Source organism: Populus alba, chromosome 1, assembly GCF_005239225.2.
Source record: "Populus alba chromosome 1, ASM523922v2, whole genome shotgun sequence".
Lineage (NCBI taxonomy): Eukaryota > Viridiplantae > Streptophyta > Magnoliopsida > Malpighiales > Salicaceae > Populus > Populus alba.
The window spans coordinates 13,448,036-13,468,872 of NC_133284.1; the positions used below are offsets into that span (position 1 = coordinate 13,448,036).

The 20,837-nt window shown below is 32.4% G+C and overlaps 2 protein-coding genes across 5 annotated transcripts; both read right to left on the reverse strand.

Moving 5' to 3' along the window:
- Nucleotides 1–6,342: 6,342 nt before the first annotated feature.
- On the reverse strand, nucleotides 6,343–12,323 carry LOC118039303 (probable methyltransferase PMT14). Of its 3 annotated transcripts, XM_035045994.2 has the most exons (6): nucleotides 12,128–12,318; nucleotides 10,353–11,014; nucleotides 9,439–9,649; nucleotides 7,877–8,159; nucleotides 6,697–7,083; nucleotides 6,343–6,625 (listed from the first exon to the last, which is right to left on the reverse strand). In XM_035045994.2, exons 2-6 carry the CDS (start codon nucleotides 10,992–10,994, stop codon nucleotides 6,622–6,624), a joined length of 1,527 nt encoding a protein of 508 aa, XP_034901885.1. In that variant the 5' UTR covers nucleotides 10,995–11,014; nucleotides 12,128–12,318; the 3' UTR covers nucleotides 6,343–6,621. The 3 variants fall into 3 exon arrangements, with proteins under 3 accessions (XP_034901885.1, XP_034901884.1, XP_034901883.1); XM_035045993.2 differs by having other exon boundaries at nucleotides 6,343–7,083; nucleotides 12,088–12,323; XM_035045992.2 differs by having other exon boundaries at nucleotides 6,343–7,083; nucleotides 12,128–12,321.
- A 2,730-nt stretch (nucleotides 12,324–15,053) lies between these two features.
- On the reverse strand, nucleotides 15,054–20,358 carry LOC118039305 (uncharacterized). Of its 2 annotated transcripts, XM_035045995.1 has the most exons (10): nucleotides 19,977–20,355; nucleotides 19,076–19,203; nucleotides 18,902–18,973; nucleotides 18,630–18,775; nucleotides 18,436–18,550; nucleotides 18,275–18,355; nucleotides 17,537–17,674; nucleotides 16,822–16,909; nucleotides 15,639–15,752; nucleotides 15,054–15,471 (listed from the first exon to the last, which is right to left on the reverse strand). In XM_035045995.1, exons 1-10 carry the CDS (start codon nucleotides 20,224–20,226, stop codon nucleotides 15,449–15,451), a joined length of 1,155 nt encoding a protein of 384 aa, XP_034901886.1. In that variant the 5' UTR covers nucleotides 20,227–20,355; the 3' UTR covers nucleotides 15,054–15,448. The 2 variants fall into 2 exon arrangements, with proteins under 2 accessions (XP_034901886.1, XP_073264624.1); XM_073408523.1 differs by lacking the exons at nucleotides 15,054–15,471; nucleotides 15,639–15,752 and having other exon boundaries at nucleotides 16,822–16,926; nucleotides 19,977–20,358.
- Between the last annotated feature and the right edge of the window lie 479 nt (nucleotides 20,359–20,837).

Here is a 20,837-nt window from a genome sequence, read left to right on the forward strand (position 1 = left end):
TTTTTCATGGTTTCTTAAGCGCGCAACAATAAAAATTGAATCTTTTATTATATCATCAAGTGATCTCCTTTTAATTTTTTGAATAGAACACAATTAAAATAAAAATAAAAACTGAATTTTTTTTAACTGGGCCAGACCCGGCAATAACATAATTGGAATTGCGATCAAATTTCACAACTACTAAGTCATTATAATTTTTAAAAAAACAAAAAAAAATTAAACTCATTTTCATGGTTTTTCAAAAAAAATAAAAAACAAACCTGTTCACGTGAACAGTGCGCAGTGGAGCATGGCTCCACTGTTCAATGAACAGTGGAGCCATGCTCCACTGTTGACGTTATTGTCAGTATGAGAAGCAGCAAAAATTAGTGGGTCAAAAATGCTGCTTCTCAAAACCTGCGGTCAGCATTAAAAATTAGTGGGTCCTACCAGCAAAACACATTTTTTTTCTTTTAACCAAATACCTGGTAGTGTGGTTGCGGGTGAACCTCACCTGCAACCACACTACCAAACAGCCACTTATTACCGGTCATCACTCCAATCAAGGCCAGCAGGAGAAAACGAAATTCACCATGGCCTCCACAACAAAGCTTTGCCACTACCACCATTGTTCGTCAAAAAACTCGTCAACCATGGCCACCACAACAACCATATCAGATTTCAAGCTTTGCCACTACTACCGTTGTTCACCAAAAATCCATCATTATTTAACGCTCAAGTGAGAGAGAAGCAAGGCAAAGCTACGATTCGGCTATCTTAATTAACACCAAGCTGCAAGCTACTTTCATTGAAAGGTTTGCGTAATCTGCAGAAAATTGCCAGGTCCTCGAACAACAAATCCAACCCAGAAATCAAGGAACAAAGAATGCCTGATTCATATCGCATAAAAAGCTACTACTTTTCCTGTCCAGAATTACAAAGAATCGAACAAGACCTGGATTTAAGCTTTGATGGCATTGTTTCAATCAAGGAAGATCAGGGAAACCAAGTGTATTTAGGCTATTTCTCTCGTAATCTTTCATATTGAAAACCCTAAGAATTTAGGGAATTTTTAAGAGAGGAAAAATGGATTCTGGTTGAAAAGATAAAAAGATTTTAAAAAAGACCGTGCTTTCTTGCAGCCTGGGTTATTAAAATGCAAGATATTTTATGTTATTTTAAATTAGTGTTGATTAGAGATGTAGATTTTAATTTTTTTAAAGTATGAAAAGAAAGTTTTGTCATGATTAAGACATGAGATTCTAGATTATTTTTCTATAATATAATTATAATTATAAAATCATGAATTAATTAAAAAGGAATAGACGCAATCTATGGCACGTCATCTGTATATAGATGATGCTCCCAGGTAGAACATGTGATTTTTTTAACCAATAGTATGAAGATGTAACAAATTAATATAGGTATACGTGTGTATGTCTTCAACTGATCATCCCTGTAATTTAATATATATATATATATATATATATATATATATATATATATATAGATTTTCCTTTTCTTATCATATTGACAAACACTGTTTCTTTTTTTTTTTTTTAATGCTCTGATGTTTTTTCTTCTTCACTGTCATTGGCTGCCTGGTCTAAATTAATTTCGAAGATGGCTCGTCGGCTATAATATTTAAAAGGAGGTTTAAATGGCTAGCTTAAAACCTTGGATTTAGTTTAAATGGCTACCAAAATCTCTTGGGGTTACGCATGATCCAAATCGCTGGTGGCGTCCGGCTGGAATTTGGTTTTTAAAATTGAGAATTTTTAAGTAGAGGGTGCAGATTTTTATAAATAAAATAATTAGAAACTCTCAAGGGGTCGTTAATTATGAGTGCTATCCAGAGTTAAATTGTTCCGAATTTCTCAAAACAAATATTGTTTCTCAAGTAAATAGTCCTAAATAAAAAGAAAATCCTAATTAAGTAATTAACCATTTAACAAAAAAAAAAACATGATATTAATGCCCTGGGAATGAGGCATGTCATAAATAATTAGCATAATTTTGTGGAAGAATTGTGTATATAATTATAACAGCCCACTCGTAGAAATGGTGGCGGACTCAGAAATTTATTTCCTTCAATAAGGTCAATTTATAACAACCGTCTCTCTCTTTAAATATATATTAGAGTGTTCTAAATTAAATTATTAAAGAGTAAAAAATATGTAAAATGAACGAATTGATTGTTATATATATATTAAAATAAATGCAATAGATAAATAAATATTAAAATAAATGTAAAATTAGTATTGCATGGTAATTTAATTATTAATGTTATATATTAAAATAAATGAAATAGATAAATAAATAAAAAATCAGTACAAGGATTTTACTAATTCTTTACGAAAGAGCAGATATATAAACGGATCGAACACTTTAAACCTCGTACCTCACTTTCTCATGAAATTAAGAAAAATATAAATGTAACCATGTAGGTTGTGGTCTAGTAGTAAAAGCTTGGGACTAAGAGGTTTGCTTCCTCTGTGGTCTCAGGTTCGAGCCCTAGGTTGCTCATATGATGGCCACTGGAGGCTTACATGATCGTTAACTTCAGGGCCCGTGGGATTAGTGGAGGTACGCGCAAGCTGACCCGGACACCCACGTTAAACTAAAAAAAAAAATATAAATGATGCGAAATCATCAATTAACACAGCATGATTCATTGCATTAATTAATTTCTACTGCTATAAAGTCAAGAATTAAGAAGGTTAGGGAGGTATTTAATGGGTTAATTTAAGATATTTAAATTAATTAAGTTTATTAAATTAATTAACCTAAATCTCATGTATATTTTTTTACTTTCTTATTCGTGTATTTACTTTTTTAAAAAAAAAAAATTTAAAATGAGGTCGGCTTGCAATTTGGCACGCGGGGTACCACTAGCCTTGTCTAACATGTGTGTGTGTATACACCTTTCAGTACTATAGCTTCGTACGAACAAAGGGCATTACTTTAAAAATAGGACTAAGAATTTTTATTTTTTTTTAATTTCCAAGGAAAGACACCCATCCAAGCGTCGGTCTAATCGAAGGGCAGCCAGCACCTAAGGAGGCAACTATACGGAAGGTCTTAAATGCCTGCTGTACCTCTTGAGTGGTAAACTGTTTATTTTTAAAAATAAAATTTATTTAAAAATATATTAAAATAATATATTTTTTTAAAAAAAAATATATTTTCATCCACGTTTTATTTTCCCCTCTCTGCACGGTGAATTATGACGTATCAGAGAGGGGCCAGAAAGAGTGAAAGAGGACGGGCAAGCAGAAGGAACAGAGTTGTGATCGTTGAAATGGTTTCAACTTTCAACCCAAAAACAAGACAATAATTGATAAAAACATCTTTTGTTGAGCTGATGCACATAGTTTACAAGCCCACAGATTTCATGGAGTGGGTCCCATCAGATAAAATCTCTTCGTCGGAGGCCGTGTCATCGTTGAGAATTGGCTGGTGGTCCTTAGAGACGAGCCGTGTAAAGATTCTCGGCTGCTTGGCATGATTTGATCGATCACAGAACTGGTTAGCTCTCCCTTGACGTGTACATGAAAACAAAATGTAATTTCCCGTCCCGACTATTATTGGGATAGTTTTATTCATCATTACATGGCTGTATATTTCTACATTTTAAAAAATTTTAACTTTTATTTTTTTTTGTTAATTTTAAATTAATATATTTTTAGTGTTTTCAAATCATTTTGATATGCATAATTTTTTTTAAAAAAATAAAATTATTAACATATATTTTATTATAAAAAAATATTTAAAAAATAATCATAACCATATTACAAAACAAGCTCGTACAAATTAGTGAAATTTTTATGAAAGATTCAAGTAACATTACGTTTCTTGATTTATATATAAAAAAAATTTTGCAAGATAAATTAAGAGGAGCGCTTAGCGATTTTGCAATGTAATTGAAACTAGTTTATAACCCAAAAACCATATGGAATTATGAATGTTCTAGAAGGAGTATGATTAGTTTATTAGGTAGCATGTAGCTAACAAATTATTGTATTTAAGTGTTGGGGGGGGGGGTAACTGGTTATATGCTTGCGAATAAGTTTTTTGAGCTAAGATTTTGGACCTCGATTGTTGAAAAAAAGAAAGTATATTCACATACACTATTATTTTTAAATATAATAGATATTTTTTTGAATTGTGTATTTTTTCATCTACTAAATGTGTTACAATTTATAATAAAAAAAAGATCAAAAAATTGCTATGTTTAGATTGATTTGCTTATATTTGATGTTTGTGAATGCATTGTATAGAATATTTGAAAGAATATTTTATAAATTGATTTAGGAAAGAAAGTGTTTTGAAATGAATATGTAAAAGGTTGTATAATGACTCTCACGTGACTATGAATAAAATAATAATATACGGTGAATGAATTCTAAAACCTGTTCTAGTAGTCCACCAGTAAGTTATAATAATTGGTAATAGCCTTTATCAATGGGCTACAAATAGTTGGTGAAGAATAGTCAACTAATAGTTGGTAAAGAATAGTCAATTAATAGCATGGTCACGAATGACAAGTAAAAACAAGTGTTGATGAGATGTTATATATATATATATATATATATTTCACTGTAGCTAAAGCGTTTTTTTTTTTTTTGACAGTTTTTTTTCGTTTTCTTTTTCAGTTTTTTTTTGTTGCATTTTTTTTTCGTTTTTAGTTTTGTTTTTCAATAGCAGTTTTTCCTTTTTTTTGTTTTAGTTTTTTTTTACATGTTTTTTTTTTAACGCGTGGGTTTTTCACTGTAGCAGTTTTGTTTTTTTTTCCCTCACTTTTTTTTCTTCTGTTTTTTACATATAATGTATCGTTGTGCACACAGTGAAACACTTGATTTTTTTTTTGTTTTGCTTTTTTCTTTGTGTTTTTTTTTTCTTTTAATCAATTTTTTTTGTTTAATTTAGTTTGTTAATGTGAAAAACAAATTCAATTTAGTTATCATACTTTTATTACACGGATCTCAGTTTTTTTTCTATATTAAGCTGGTTGAGAACTTAACTTTGTAGCTTTTTTCAAAAAGAAAAAAAAAATACTATGGATTACTACAGTGTTTCCCTTGCATGATTTTTGTTTGGCTGCAGTGTTTCCCCCACATGTTTATTTTTATTTTTTTTGCAGTTTTTTTTTCTGCTGCATTTTTGTTTGTTTTTGGTTTTGTTTTTCTATAGCAGTTTTTCCTCTTTTTTTTTTACATGTTTTTTTCTTTAACGCGTGGGTTTTTCACTGTAGCAGTTTTTTTTTTCCTCGCTTTTGTTTCTTCTGTTTTTTTACATATAATGTGTTGCTGTGCACACAGTGAAACACTTGATTTTTTTTTTCTTTTATTTTATTTTTAATTTTGCCTATGAGTTTTTTTTTTCTTTTTCTTTGTGTTTTTTTTCTTTTAATGAATTTTTTTTGTTTAATTTAGTTTGTTAATGTGAAAAAAAATTTAATTTAGTTATCATACTTTTATTACACGGATCTCGATTTTTTTTTCTATATTAAGCTGGTTGAGAACTTAACTTTGTAGCTTTTTTCAAAAAGAAAAAAAAATACTGTGGATTACTACAGTGTTTCTCTTGCATGATTTTTGTTTGGCTACAGTGTTTCCTCCACATGTTTATTTTTTAAATTATCTTTGATAAATTTATTTTTTTAATATTGAGTTGGTTGAAAATTTAGCTTTAGCTTTCCCCATGTTTTTTCATTATAATAATTATTATATTGTATTATATTATATGACTGTTTTTTTCTTTTTAATGATTTTTTTTTGTTTGATTTATTTTGTTAATGTTAAATTTTTTTATATTTAGTTATCATATTTTCATGATACGAATCTCGGGTTTGATAGGTTAACCTGATTTGACGAGTTATTTTTTTCATTTAGTTTAGTTTGTTAAAGTTAATTTTCTTTCTATTTAATTATCAGATTTTCATGACACGTATCCTGGCTTGACGGGTTAACTTGGTTTAATGGGTTAACCCGATTAATTCTTGGTAAACCCGTCATTTTTTTTTCTATTTAGTTATCAAACTTTCATGACCCAAATCTCAGGTTTTACAGGGTAACCTGGTTTAAAGGGTTAACCCAATTAATTCGATTTTTTTTTCTTTTTCTTCATTAGTTTTTTCCTTTCTGTTCATTTTTTTTCTTTGTTTTTTTTAATTACTCCATTTAATTATCACACTTTTATGACACGATCTTATAGCCAGACCCGCATCCAATATTCTTGGATCTGGTGTTACAACCAGGCTTACTTAAACTTGGGTCATGCAAGTTTAATTTTATTATTAATATTATAAATATTACTCTTATGTCAGATGTTGCAGCCAAACCCAAGATTCTTGGGTATAACTTTGCAGAAAAATCCAAGATTTTTCAATTTTTATTTTTTTAAATATTTTTTATACACGGCTTAGTCGATAAAATAAGCCAATTCTCATGAACATTGTGCACGGTGCCTCAAGCTACATTTTCTCGGTAAATCCCAGTATGATCAGAAAACTGCATTAATTTCTTGTAAATAAGTGCTCAAGGGTATTAATTTAGAGGCAAAATCTGTTGGTGTTAAGAGTCCAAGAAAACTGGATTTTACTTGCACCAGGGAGAGGGGGGCTAAGGCACATTGCAAAACCTAACTGTTAAACAAAAGGAAAAAATCAGACCACTATTAGCATGGAATAAAGAGGTAAGATTCAAAAGGACATACCAGTCATGATAAATTCCAATTAAACCTCTCTCGTAAATAACTCCTAAAGTGTTCTTAGCAATTGTTGGAACTACATTCATCACCCAAGATTTTGGGGATTCAAGTGCTGCTGCAAATCCCCCAAGCCTTGCATTCATATCCATGATGTTCCGATATCTTGTAGTGCCAATCAACTTATTGATCCTTTTATAAGCATGCACATGCTTTCTCAAAAGTTTATTGTCCTCCTCGAAAGATTCAGCTGTGACACCCTCAACAAGTCCCTCGGCTATTTGAGGAGGAACTGCATGAAGCCTCTCTGGAAATTTCTTCAACCCCCCTCCTGCTACTTCATTTGCACTGGATACTTTAGGGAGAGGAGTTTTGCAAGTTTCCATTTCCTTGTACCTAAAATAAATCACAGAAGAAAGAATCAGGGAAAGAATTGCAAATTATAGAAATTGCAAGGACCATTATAGCCAGTGATACCTTCAATTTTGTCAAAGGGGTCACTTGAGGGAAGGCTAATCCGATTAGTTCACCATGGAAATGGATAAAAGAAGAAGAAAAGGATGCTTTAATTGAAAATGGCACATAGAACGAAACACTCTTTCTGCAGGTTGACCTGCAATCATGTTATTTATTTATTTTATATTTGGCCCCTTCAATTAGTCGGTCAATCCATGGTTATCTTATTTTGAGCATATGTCACAAGCTGTGTATCTAGTTAGTCCAACCATTAATAAGACATTTTCTAATTTAGATGCTTGGTATGAATTCAAAACAGGGTGAAACTAAGCCTTGGCATTGCACAAAGATTCACCAACAACCACAAATGAAACATGGGTGAACCTAGTACTACTCTGTCTAGCCCAACTATAAACATCTCAAAAGAGATATTTTTAACCTAGAAATGGGATATCCTCCCCTTTCAAAAATCTTCTATTTCTAACCCTCCAAATTTCAACCAAATAGAACACAAGGAAGCAAACTCTTGAGCTTCTTCTTTTCCACTTTTAAACCACCACTCAATGCCATCTTTCTAAAAGTAAATATGGCAAACTTCGCAAATCCATGAGCATTCCAACATCACATCATACTCAATGAGCAAAACAATTAATGTTTTCATCTTCTAATTGGATGTTAAGATCTCCATCAGGTATAATAAAATACAAGCAAATCAAGTTGCATGCAAACTCACCAGACATCATCAGCATCTTTTGATTCACAAACACTAGCAGACTTCATGTGGCAGTTTTTGTCATTTACTTTTTTCCTAAAGATGGCAATATCTCCCTTCTCGTACTTTTTCTCCCAGCAAAGACTTTCAGCCAGCTCTTCAATCTTTCTTTGCTCGGCTTGGAGATCAGCCTTAGACCTCTTCCATGTTTGATAGTAGGTCTTCCAATTGATTGGCGGGCCAGAAAGGATCCAATATCCACCAGGTCTGAGGACACGGTCAACTTCCATTAAGTACATTCCATCTGGATACAGGAATCCACATGTTAAAAGGTTGTAAACTTCCACCAGGTGAACAGAGATCTATTCAATACAATCAGTTCATGAAACCTTAAATTTCAGATAATTGAACATAAAAGTTACAAGTAAATGTTAAACTAGAATAAGAAATATTCTTTTTGGGGAGTGCCATCTTAAAAAAATAAAAATAAAAATAATAAAATAATAATATTATTTAAAAACCATAAGTGAAGCAGTTTGTTAATTGTTTGTTTTCAAGTGCAAAAAAAAAGGACATAAAAGGTCAGGCCCATTGCTTAGGCCCCTAGTAGCAGGCCCACCCTAGAATTACTTTTTTTTTTTTTTTTTTATCAAGGGTGCAGACAACGCGTCGTATGTTGAGGCAAATGACATGTAATTCACTTGCCCAGTTTCCGACGACTGAAGCTGGCAAAAACTCTCTAGTTTTTTGTACCAAACAATCCATTTTTCTACCAATTTTTCACTTGAGAACACATAAAAAACAATATACACAACTCAAAAAACTCACTTGTCCCCTTAAGTTGCCAAAAATCAATCAAAAAATGAAAAATCAACCCAAGACTCCATGTAAACCCCCGGGCAATATCATAATTTACACCCTATGTCTTTCCCAAGCCCCAATCTGTATTTTCAACCAATTTAAATGCCAATAACCAACACCATCCAACTTCCCTAGTTGAATAGAACATTTGGGCACCAAACTTAATCACTTTTATGCCCGCAATCGTGACAACCAACCACTTTCTCTTTCTACCACCATTTTTTGGCGAGTCTCTCTCATTAAAAGATCTTAAAACAAATAAACTGAACTTGTGAATCAAAATAAACATTGGTAAAAATTGCAGATCAGACTTATTGTTCTTTGTGCTTTACAATTTAGCTCCCTCTTTAGATTTGGTACTTCTACCATAATTTCAATGTTAATTCATAAAGAATCCTAATTCTTCATAAGCACCATAAAGAATCCTTCTTTATTTTGAAGATGTAAGTGATTTTTACAAGAAATGGTTTGTTCACATTTCAGGAATGTTTTTACTTTGATATATAGTTTCTGCAGTGAACAGAAAGTGTCGTCAGTTGGTTATATATATATATATATTAGCATTCAATCATCAATCAACTCTTGCAAACTTATAATTTTCATGAAAAGGATCCTTAATGCTATAAATTTATGTATTCCATCGATCAGCTGAAACACTGAAGTCTCTTGCTTTAAGAAATATAAACAAAATCATCACTGATATTAATAGTAGTAGCACTAACCATTTGCAGTCCATGGAATAAGACATCGAGAGCACTGGGCCATATCGAAGGCTCTTGATGGGAAAGGAAGGCGTATTGAACCTAGAACCCCAATAACAGCAGGTACTCCCCGCTCCAATGCAAATTGTACCTGTGCTTCATGATTGTCTCGTGGTGCAAAGGACATAGCCAACACATTTCTTTTCATCAGGTATGCACCCCAGCTTGCAACCTATATGATAATTGCATTCATTAGTTTTGCAACTTAAGATAAAAAGAAACCAACATTAAAAATGAGTAGCTTTCATGCACTGCTTGCGAGAATAGAGGGGAAGGGGAGGAGGGCAGTATGTTAGGACTACTGGTGTAACAAATGATACATTTTTTTCTCCACTGTCATGTAATTAACACATAAAAAGGAAAAACCTAATGATCTTAAAACTGACAGGTCATATGACATTCGGTGAGCAAGATAGTAAAGAGGTTTTTGTACTTTAAAGAATCACCGAAAAACAAGGGATATACTATGGAACATTAGAGACTCAAGATTGGACCTGCATAAAGATATTAGAACCTTTGAAGAGGTGTGGCCATCCCCTATTTGGCCATCGCATCGAAATAAGGACAATACCAAGTGCCTGGTTATAAATAAGATGAATTTATGACAGCCCTTGAACTACAGGGGAATATCCAACTTGGTAAAGCATTACAGGACTATCAAGCAGTATTTAGGTGGCTCCACATGATAAATATCTCAAGACAAGACAATAGCTATAGAGATATTAGCAAAACAGTTAACCAAAAGTTCAGACTAATCACTGGTAGGAGCTCAATTCTAAGCTTACTAGGCTGCTGAACATTTATATACAATTTGCGTATGCATGAGTTGATTACAATTTGATTCAAAATATTGATAATAAGAGCAATCAACATACACCACAACCAGTATCTAGTGCTGTTCTGACAGAGCCATCTGCTATTGGGATCACAGATGCAAGTTCATCAATATATGCATCTGCCCCTTGAGGAAACATGGTTCCTCCTCCTGGAAATTTGAATACATCACCCTGAAATTGAACCCAGTTCTGAACAGCCTTCTCCACAGTTAGACTTTTATGAGGAACATTAGCATAGTGGACATAATCACGTCCTTTAGGCCAAGGAAATGGGGTCTTGTACCCTTTGGGTGCTGGAATAAGACAGTGCAGTTTTTCCTGTTCAGGAGGACAATGCCTTTCCCGGTATATCATATTCTCCCGTGGAAATTTCATGGCTCGATCTTGTTCTTGGCAAGGAGTATAATCAGTATACTTAACATGACATGACTTAAATACTTTGGCTTTTGGCTGAGAAGGCTCAATAATCTCAACATAATTATGATGGGTTTCAAAGTTCAGCTCGGTAAAGATATTGCAATCTGTCTTCTTGGTCATCTGTATAGCTATGCCATCTCCTTTTCCAAAACCACTCTTCTGCCATGCTCCCAAGATGTAAAAGAGACAGCATAAACAGATAACAACGAATATATACAATGGGCTTCGTGTTTTGAAGCCCATGGAGCTATGCTTGGTACCCATGTTGTGGTTGGTAGAATCCCCTGAAGCACACAATAGGATGTAATATAGTTAGAAGAAGATTTAAGTTGCCATGTAGCATTTATGGGAGAGAATAAAGGTGAGAGGACACAACTTATCTATCAAGAAAGACAGCAGATATGCTTAAATTATCAGTAGATTAAGATGCCTGCTGCCATTCAGAAGGCAAATGCATGACTCTTAATATACTCAAATTGTTTACATATATGATTGACAAAATGTCTTCTAATCTCAACACGTATGACAAATAGATTGTCTTCCACGTGAAATCATTGCTAACTTCAGGTTTACTTCAATTAATAAATACATTTGCTGTCTCATTTAAAAAATTTAAGCTCTTTTTTTATCAAGATGGTCGCGGGATCACTAATAAGAACAAGATGTATCACGAGAATCTCTGACCAGTGTTTTTAGCAATTTTAACATTAGCAGTCTCCCATAGAATTCATGAAGTAACTCAAAAATTGGAAAACAAACAAATCTACTTCCATGGAAGGCTAACTCTCATATTAGTCATCGCTCATGGACACGGAATTAAAGAACAAACTTAAAGAAACAGCACAAATAGTTACAACAGCAGAGCGCTTCGTTCTGAATTTGGGATCTAGATTTACAAATGAAGTCATTTATTGTCATGAATTGTTACACAAGCAGCTAAAAGAAATTTAGATTCACTTCCTGGGTCTAAAAGGTCTGGATTTGTTTCTTAAGCTGTAATAGCTAAAAGATACTCTCAAAGTTATTGCTGCGATTCATAGGCCTAAAGGTTGGTTATATTAAAGACGGACAGAAGACTTAAACGTTTATGGTCAAGCAATAGACTTGACAACAAAGTTACCATCTTTAACCCAACAAGATCATAAATCAGCAAACCGAAGCGAGAGAGATAGAGAGAAAGTAACATCATTTGAAAGCATTTCAAAAACCCAGAAAAAAAAGGGAGCAAAACAAGCAAAAAGACATGAACTTTTGAGATCATTTGATAGCATTCCACCAACCCATTAAGCAAAAAGAATTGAACTTTAGAAGAAAAAAAGAGTAAAAGAAGTAGAGAAATGGATCAAACGATTCAAACCTGAAAGATAAATCTAGCTAGCTCTTAAATGAGAGCTTACCTCAGAATCACAAGCAACCTTGCTCCCTCTCTCGATCTCTATGGTGCTAGAACTGGGTTTTCAAGTGTCCCCGTGCAAGTAGAGAGGCAAGCGGGGAGAGAGAGTATTAAAAGACAGGGTTTTAGTAGCTTATACATAAATAAATATTCATACCGGGACTCTGGTCTGGTAGAGTGGTAGTTACACAATATAAAAAAACTTCTATCCTGGTTATTTACAATTTTATCTGCAGTAAGAGATTGGAGAGCAGTGCATCTTCAATCAAAGATTTTTGGAAAATTGGCAAATAAATTAGAAAAGAAAAAAAGGCAAACTAATATGACAATTTTTATTTATTTACGAAATAGTATATTTTTGCTTGTAACAGTTCGCACATATATGAAATGTAGCACTGCTATACTACAACAACTAAATAATATCACAGTTGTAAAATAAAATTTTAATTGAGATCACGGATATCAACCGTGATATAATTAATTGTTGTTTCAGCATCAATTATCATCTATTTGAATGAAATTGGGTGGAAGCTGTTGGCTTTCATCCACACTGTGCTCAAAGAAATTTATCAAAGCAAGCTATTTTAAATTTTTAATGCTGTCACCTATTCTGTCAAGAACATCAACAGTAAATTTTAAAGGGTATAGTTTAATTGATCAAATTTTAGATTTATTCTTTAAGATCATCAATTCGAGTTTTATAAATTTTAAGACCACTAAAAATTTATCAAGATATAAACAAGTTAACCCGAACATCTATATTAATAATAATAAAAAATATAAACTAGAATTCAAGCTGTTTTAATGCATTGTTGTATCATCAACATAAATCAGAATTCTAAAACATTAAAAAATACTATAACATTTAGAATCATTGATGAAAATGATTATTTTAATAACAAACATCTGATGACATTCTAGAAAGTTTCTTCTGGTTTCCTTAAACACAATTAAAGAGAGAAGAAGGGAGTCCATGAGTCTGTTTACGTTAAATGTTAAAATTTGACTTTAACTTGTCATGCTTGGAAAGCTTGAGATTTACCAAAACTTTTTTTTTTTTAAGTTGTTAACTATTAAAATTTATCGTGCTTGAAAATACTAATATTTAATAAAATTATGTTTTTAAAATATGATAAAATAAAAATATGTTATTTTGCCAAAAAAAAAATCTTCAAAGGGTGTTATTCTACTAAAAAAAATTTGAATGTTATGCTAATTTTTTAAAAAATCCAAGATTTTAATGAAGATGATAGATGATGTTATTATTATTTAGTGTAAATTAGATACTTGACCCATGCTTTGCCATGTTTTTTTTTCAAATAAAAAAAATTATATACACAAGCTTCTTATATATATTTTTGTAGTTAAAAAAATAAAAATTAAAAAATTTATGCATACATGTAATTAAATAAAACAAGAACCATGTGTATTAATAAATAAGAAAAAAAACCATAAACGATAACTAAAAATAAAAATAGCAAAATTAAAAAACAAATACAGATAAATATATTTAATTTCATAAGCCGAGAAATTTACTCAATTATGTTTGCTGAATTTTTTTATTCAAGCAAACAATAAAATAAATAGAGACATAAATTAAATTAATTAAATATAATAAAAAGAAAAAAACATCATGCACAGTTGTAGATATTAAAAATATTATTTGAAGATGAAAACAAAATTATTTTTAAAAATAAAGTTCATCTATACAAAAAATAAAAAAAATATAGATAAATCCAAAAAAACTCTTCAAAATCTAAATATATATAAAAAAAAATCATCATTTAAAAAAGGCTTTCTAAACAAAATAAAAAAGAGAAGGGGTATTAATCTAAATATAAATAAAAAAAAATAGAGAAAAAAACCATATAAAAAATAAAAAATTAATTAGAAAGAAGATAATTTAGAGAAAGAAAAAAAAAAAACAAAGGCCCAACCATGTTGGGCATGGCAAGACAGGCAATTCCATATATATGTATATATATAACAAAAGGTTATAAATGGTAAAGAGATAGAACTTTTCAAAAGGTTGAAGAATAAAAATTAGAAATTTAAAGAAAAAAAGGCTGAAATAAAAATATAACAAACAAAAAATGCCAATATACAATTTATGGTCGAAAAGAGAGAAATGAAGAAGAATAAAAAAAGATCCACTAACATCAAACCTCTCATTTATAGTCAACACACATCACACCAAAAAATATATAACAACACGTCCAATAACATGACGGAAAAACATATTTTACTAATAGAAGGCACCACACATTGATCAAATTACAAGAGTGCCTCTCACAAGTATCAACACACGCAATCAACTTTTTCAAATAGGTTTTTTTATTCACTTTAAAATCATTTAAGTAATCTAATTGCGCATCAAAACTCAAAAACCAGAACTACCCCTAAAGACAAGAGGCATGTTTTTTTTTTCTCTCTCCAATGGCATTTTAATATTTCTACAACTTGTAAAAAAATATACTGACCTCTTTAACCATATCAGTCAGGACAAATATTATTTGATTTAGAGGTAAAAGAGTCTTTTATTATTATAATCCAAAATAAAATTAGTTTTTAGCTCTGATAAGGACATTGTCTAGACCTCCCTTCCCTTTTAGTTTATAGTATCTCAAAATATAAATACAAATGTAGAAGGAAGGGACCATAACATGTTTAGTTAAGGAAATAAACCAAGGACAATTTTAAATTAAAATCATGTTTCTTCAAAACAAAAAATCTTTTTTTCCGATTATTTTTTCTATCCCGTAACAATAAACAAGCATAATCTAAAACTATTGAACAAAAGAGCAACTAATTTATTTCTAGTTATATCCACCTTGCAGAACATTTGGCTGGTAATCAATGTAGTCTTGAGTCATTTTTCCATGTATTTTTCCTTTTTAACACACTTGATCAAAAGTTTTGACAAAATAGCATAGGCTAAACACATAATTTAATTTCTAAAGCCAAAAGTACTAGCTACATCTCAGATTACACACGAAAATTCCATGTACAAGGAATTCCTACGCCCAATACCCCATTTGGCCTCATATTGCTTCAAATAGGGAAACAAATGTTCCAACTATTAGCAACACAATCCAGGGACAAAGAAAATGTATAGGACACCTCCCAAACTCTGAAGACCTGACTCATCCATGGAACTCACAGGTTATCCAGAACTCGCAAAAGTCTTACATCCTTCTATCATGTTCTCTTCCATTGAAAAGACATTTTATACAAAATTGATTCAATACACAAGCTAGGAGAACCTTCCAAATGTTTGCCAGGATTTGGTCGATTTAGCTCATAAGTGAGGACAAAGCACCTCAGGTCAAAACATCAGTATCTTGGGCTCTGTACAAACATTTGTCATCTATACATGTTAGTGAAACAATATACCCGCATGCAAAGAAATCCCAGAAAAATGCAACTTGAGAAAGGGAATGGTGAACAGGTCAAGTTCATCAAGTCACTGGATGAAGTGCAATTGTGAAACAAAGAGCATTAAATCATGAGCTCACCAAGCTTCAACTCATGGCGTTCTTTATCAAAATTTTCTTTTACACCATCATTGGACTTTAATTTGCTTGACTCTACTTTTTTTCTCATTCTCCCCGAGCTCAAAGAACCTTCAACTATGAAAAAAAAGATAAGACACATGTCAATCCAACTCAGAAAGCAAAATAAACTGCCAACTAAACAATTGTACAATTTGGTAAAGTGACAGATCAAACATGATTTTAAAATGGCCATGGGATAATAAGCACAATTTTTCTGGTTTGGAGTCAATAGAGTCAGCATTGATTCTATTTTAGTCATTCCAGTATTACTTTGATCCCTTCATTCATTGGTATACACATGCTTTTTAGGCCACTGCTATGTAAATACAACTAGGCCAGCTGAATTGATTGCGATGTCACTCATGCCATTAGTTTCACAATGCTAACTTTTGTTAACCTGTGTTTGCTCAAATCAGAGAACTTGTACAAGAGTTGGGACTTGTGAAAAAGAGGATTGAGAGCCTCTTATATTTAATCTATCCCAATTTCACGATAGCAATGTCATTCACTTGAAAATTAATATTTGTTCCACCAACTGGAAGCACTCTAAAAGTAACAGGCAGCAAAACCCCACAGCAGACAAGATGAAAGCCATTTAACAACAAAGGAATAACCAACTAGTAATTGTGTGGCATTGAATAGAAAATAACAATCATACTCAAGGATTCCAGAGGAAGAACAACCCTGTCATCTCCCACCCTCCAAGGGACAAAGAAGAAATGGAAAACTTGTGCATGTATCCAAGATATATCCTACAAATTTTGCAGATATTACACCACATGCCATCATCTCGGATGACAAAAGGTAATCTGATGCTTTACAGAAAGTGGTTGATTCATCCATTATGGTTTAAAATGTAAAGGAAATAAAAAAATTTACTTGACCATAATGCAGAGCATGGGGGAAACCATTTCAGTCATAAGAACCCTGCTCTGGGTGTCAGATACTCAGATCATTCTTAAATTAATTAGTCCCTACTGTTCATTTATATTCTAAGGCACTTTGCCAAAAGCCCCTTATCTCCAAAGATATTTTATTTAGAATTATACTCTTCACATACCTGTGTTGATAACACAATAAAACGAGAACAATTAGGAGTTAGGACACAATTTGCATGAGAAAGGAAATAATGCAGCTCTTGTACCTTGCCATTCCCACACCACTTTTGATTCACCCTTCACTAGCTTAGGATACCGATCTACTCTTGAATCTTCCTGCACTAAGTCCTCAACCTGTATGATATAAATTACTTATCACCACAAAACATAAGATCATTAATTGCCAAACTATTTATCAGGCATAGAAGTCATTGTATCACAAAACTCCATTACAAATTAAAAATGCTAAGAAATTCAATAGAAAGAACAAACCAGTGTTCTAATTGCAATGAATTGGTCCCAAAATATTTGAGTGCAGGATTGGCAAAGTTACAACAAAAGCTTTCAAAAATTTCTAGCCAAATGCTTTGATGATGATGACAATAGGGGAAACTGGTAGCCTTGGAGAAGTAACAATTAGATATTAACAAAAAATGGAAGCTAACCAAAGCTGATGGTGCCGGTACAAATTACAAAAGATATGGTCCTCTACATTTTCAAAAGTAGATATTTTAAAGGATGGGTAGTATTGATTAAAGAAACCAAACCCTTTTTAGCTGCAGTTAGTTTGAGCAACAGCTCCTTCCTCTAAAATTGCTTGTATCCTCATATTTCTTAAAAACAAAAAAAATGATGGCTAGAGCAAACTTTCCCAACCAATTCAAGCAAGTCAACACAAGAGCAAATACTATTTCGCTTGCAATATCAACCCATAGGGAAAGATACACGATTATAGGCATGATCAGATTCATAGATTAATACCTTTTTCCATAAAACAAAATCTTTCCTTTCTTTGGGCGAAAGCAGATGATCCCGTAATCGGGAGGCCACCACCCAAGGTTCACATTCTGCATTTACTCTCTTTGACATCAAGGCCCTTTCCTCAAGTATGTCACAAACCTTACAAAAAGACAACAGTTCAACTAGTGTTTATTTCTTTTAAGAGCAAAACAAATGAATATGGGGACATATATCAGTGGTCAATTGCCTCAATCCTGTTAATGCAGAGGCATTAGTGCCAAGTTGCCACTGTGCGCGTTATAACATCTAGTGTGGTATCCTTATATCAACTTTACAGGATCACATTAAACCAGCAAAAGAAGACTGATAAATTCGGTCCATAGTAAGAATCCCAACTCCAGAGAAAACAATAAATTTTATCCTTGCAGGTGCAAGCGGACCTAAAGATTGACATTTTAAGGATTATAGCTATTAAAATATTGTTTCTAAACAGACTTTAATAATTCATCTTCTATGCAGAAAAGGAGGCAGGTTACAACTCTCTATCCTCCAAGAATTGATCTATCTAAACACGTTCAAATTTAAATCTGAAATTATAACTGTAGAATTGATAAGTAGGAAATCAGGTCTTGAATCAAGAACATTTAAATGATGCATGGTGATCTGTACAAGAGCTAAGCTATGGCAAGGAGCGATCATCAAATATAATAATCATGCAACTAAGGTCTTTACACCATTAGAAGTCACAGCATTGAATACCTGGTGGTAAAGTTCTTCCCCTCTGGTTGATAGATACCATCTCCGTCGAATTTTCCAAACTAAAAATGCAAACCCCACAACCTGTAGGTCAAGACAGTGAGAATGCTTTAACATTGATGCTTAAATTAATGCATAAGTGCATGCCTTTAAAAGTGAATTACCAATGCACAAACTGGCACGATAACAAGAGCATGCTCAGAAATCCATTGACGAAGTTGACAGGTAAATGGTTTGTAATGTTCCACCAACAGGTCTGGACACTTAAACTCTTTCTTCCTACCAATAAGAAAATGTCAAGAGTAATTGGGGCCTTCCAAACCAGGGGTCGGAAAGCTTCACTAAATAAACAGCATACCCATTAGGATTTGTCCTTGTCTCCAATACTTCACTAATGGTTTCCATTGCCTTCATCTTGGTATACACATACACTGGATTGTCTGAGCTATAGTTTTCCAACAGCTGGTGTCCATCCAAATCATTCAATATGTCATCCTCTTGGACCTAAAAATGAATTGTAATAATCATGTTAACAAACCCATAGAAGAATCACCACATTCACTAACGTGAATAAATAATAGTCTGGAAGATATGGTTTTCAAGCTGTGGAGTGTTGCAGAAGTTACACACCCAAATTATCCCAGTCCCATAGCACAGGAAATCAGCATAGGATTCACAAAGATGATTTTCTACCCCCTCCATCTGCAGATGCATTGTATGCAAATGGAAGATTTTAGAAAGACTGTGTTTCTTCCGTGGTCAGAAAATCATCACACTAGAATGAATAAGATTCTCAGAACAGACAAGTTTCTTAGCTCTTTCATAAACATCGCCATCTTCTATGCATGTGTTTCTGTGTTTTCTATAGCCACGAGCACATTCTAGCTTTCCCTGATTACATTCTCCGTTTCTTGGACAAGGTTCACATGAATCTGAAAGTGAGCATCCGTTATGAGGAATTGTTGACATAAGCAATAAGTATCACATTGAGTTGAGAAGTATTAGTAAGGACTACAATATTAGGATATACCGTAGCACTGGTCATTAAATATTTGAAAGAAGTCGGAAGTCAAAACTCAAAAGGTCGAAAAAGAATGTTCAAAATGCTAAAAACAAAAACAGGCAGAGCTTCATTGCATTAGACTTGCACATGATATGTGAGTTTTACCAATTCAACATCAATCCATAATATTTTTTTGTTCAAAAATATTTCTGTCTTCCAAGGACTCATAAAATCTTTTATTCAGCAAAATTCTACCATACGCTCTTGCTGATTCTACAAATAACAAAACAATTAAAGTTTGGAAATTGCAAATGTAGATTGAGAAAAGATAACTTCAGATCACAAAATATAATGTATGTAACAAAGTAAGAACACCTGCAATCAAACTCAATCCCATGCTTTAAGGTTTCGATTTGGAGTCCGAAAAGGCTAGGGTTCTTAAAATCTATAATTATAAATGTCAAGCTCTAAAACAATGAACCCAACAAAATAACAAACCAGACACAATTTACACAAAACATGGACAAGAAGAAATATATGAGAAACCAAGCAACACAAATTTAATCCTTTGTGAGGTGATGCAACTCAAGTTCAAACTGCACAAGATTCAACATTTATTGGCTTGTTCAACTAATGATATTGCATTAAAAGGCAGGTTATAATAATAAAAACCCAGAAAACAAACAAACAGGGATTACATACTGGATAAAGAATCTGAAGAGTCTAAATTGGTATCGCAGAAGGGTTTTGGAGAATGATCGATGTAATTAGCAACGAATTTACAGGTCAGAGCTACCGAGGATGCAATTGCAAGTACTGCGATGAGTCTGGGAAACTCTTGCTTTGAAGGAAACAAGTTATGGGGTGGTTCAATTTTAGATGATATAGTAGACGGGTGCGAAGAGCTACTGGATAAATCCCGTTTTGGGCGCCTTTTTGGTGTTAAAGACATGGGTTTTGTTACTTCTGTTTTTTGCAGGAGCCAAAGGAGGAGAGGGAAGGGAGACCTGTTGAAAACTATATGTTGCTCAAAGAAAAAGGTAGCTTTCTTGAGTGAGTGACTGCTGTGTAATTTTCTTCCTTTGAGGATCTAAAGTGCTATTACTCTAAAATGAAGGATTGAAAACTAGGTATTATCATTTATGTCAATCAAATGGTTGCCATTGAAGTAACTAGCGTACTGTGCTCCGCCCGGGATAAAAATAATTTTTAACATACAAAAATAAATATATAAGTATTCTTAATGTGTGTTTTCTTTCATGAAAAAAAATTAAATATAAATTTAAAAGTCAATGCATATATTATTTTTTAATATTGAGGTGGTAAAAAATTAAACTCTATAATTTATTTATTTTTATTTTATCTTTTTATAGAGTTAAAATGGTTTATGAGTTTATTAGAGTAACTCAGGTTGCCCTGGTTTATGGGTTAGATGAGATGTTTTTTTCTTTCTTTTCTTTTCTTTTTTTTAGTTGAACTTGACATGTTGTTATTTATTTTTTTTTCTCATATAATTAAAAAAAATAGTTTTAGTAAATTTATGTTATTAAACTTTATAAAGTC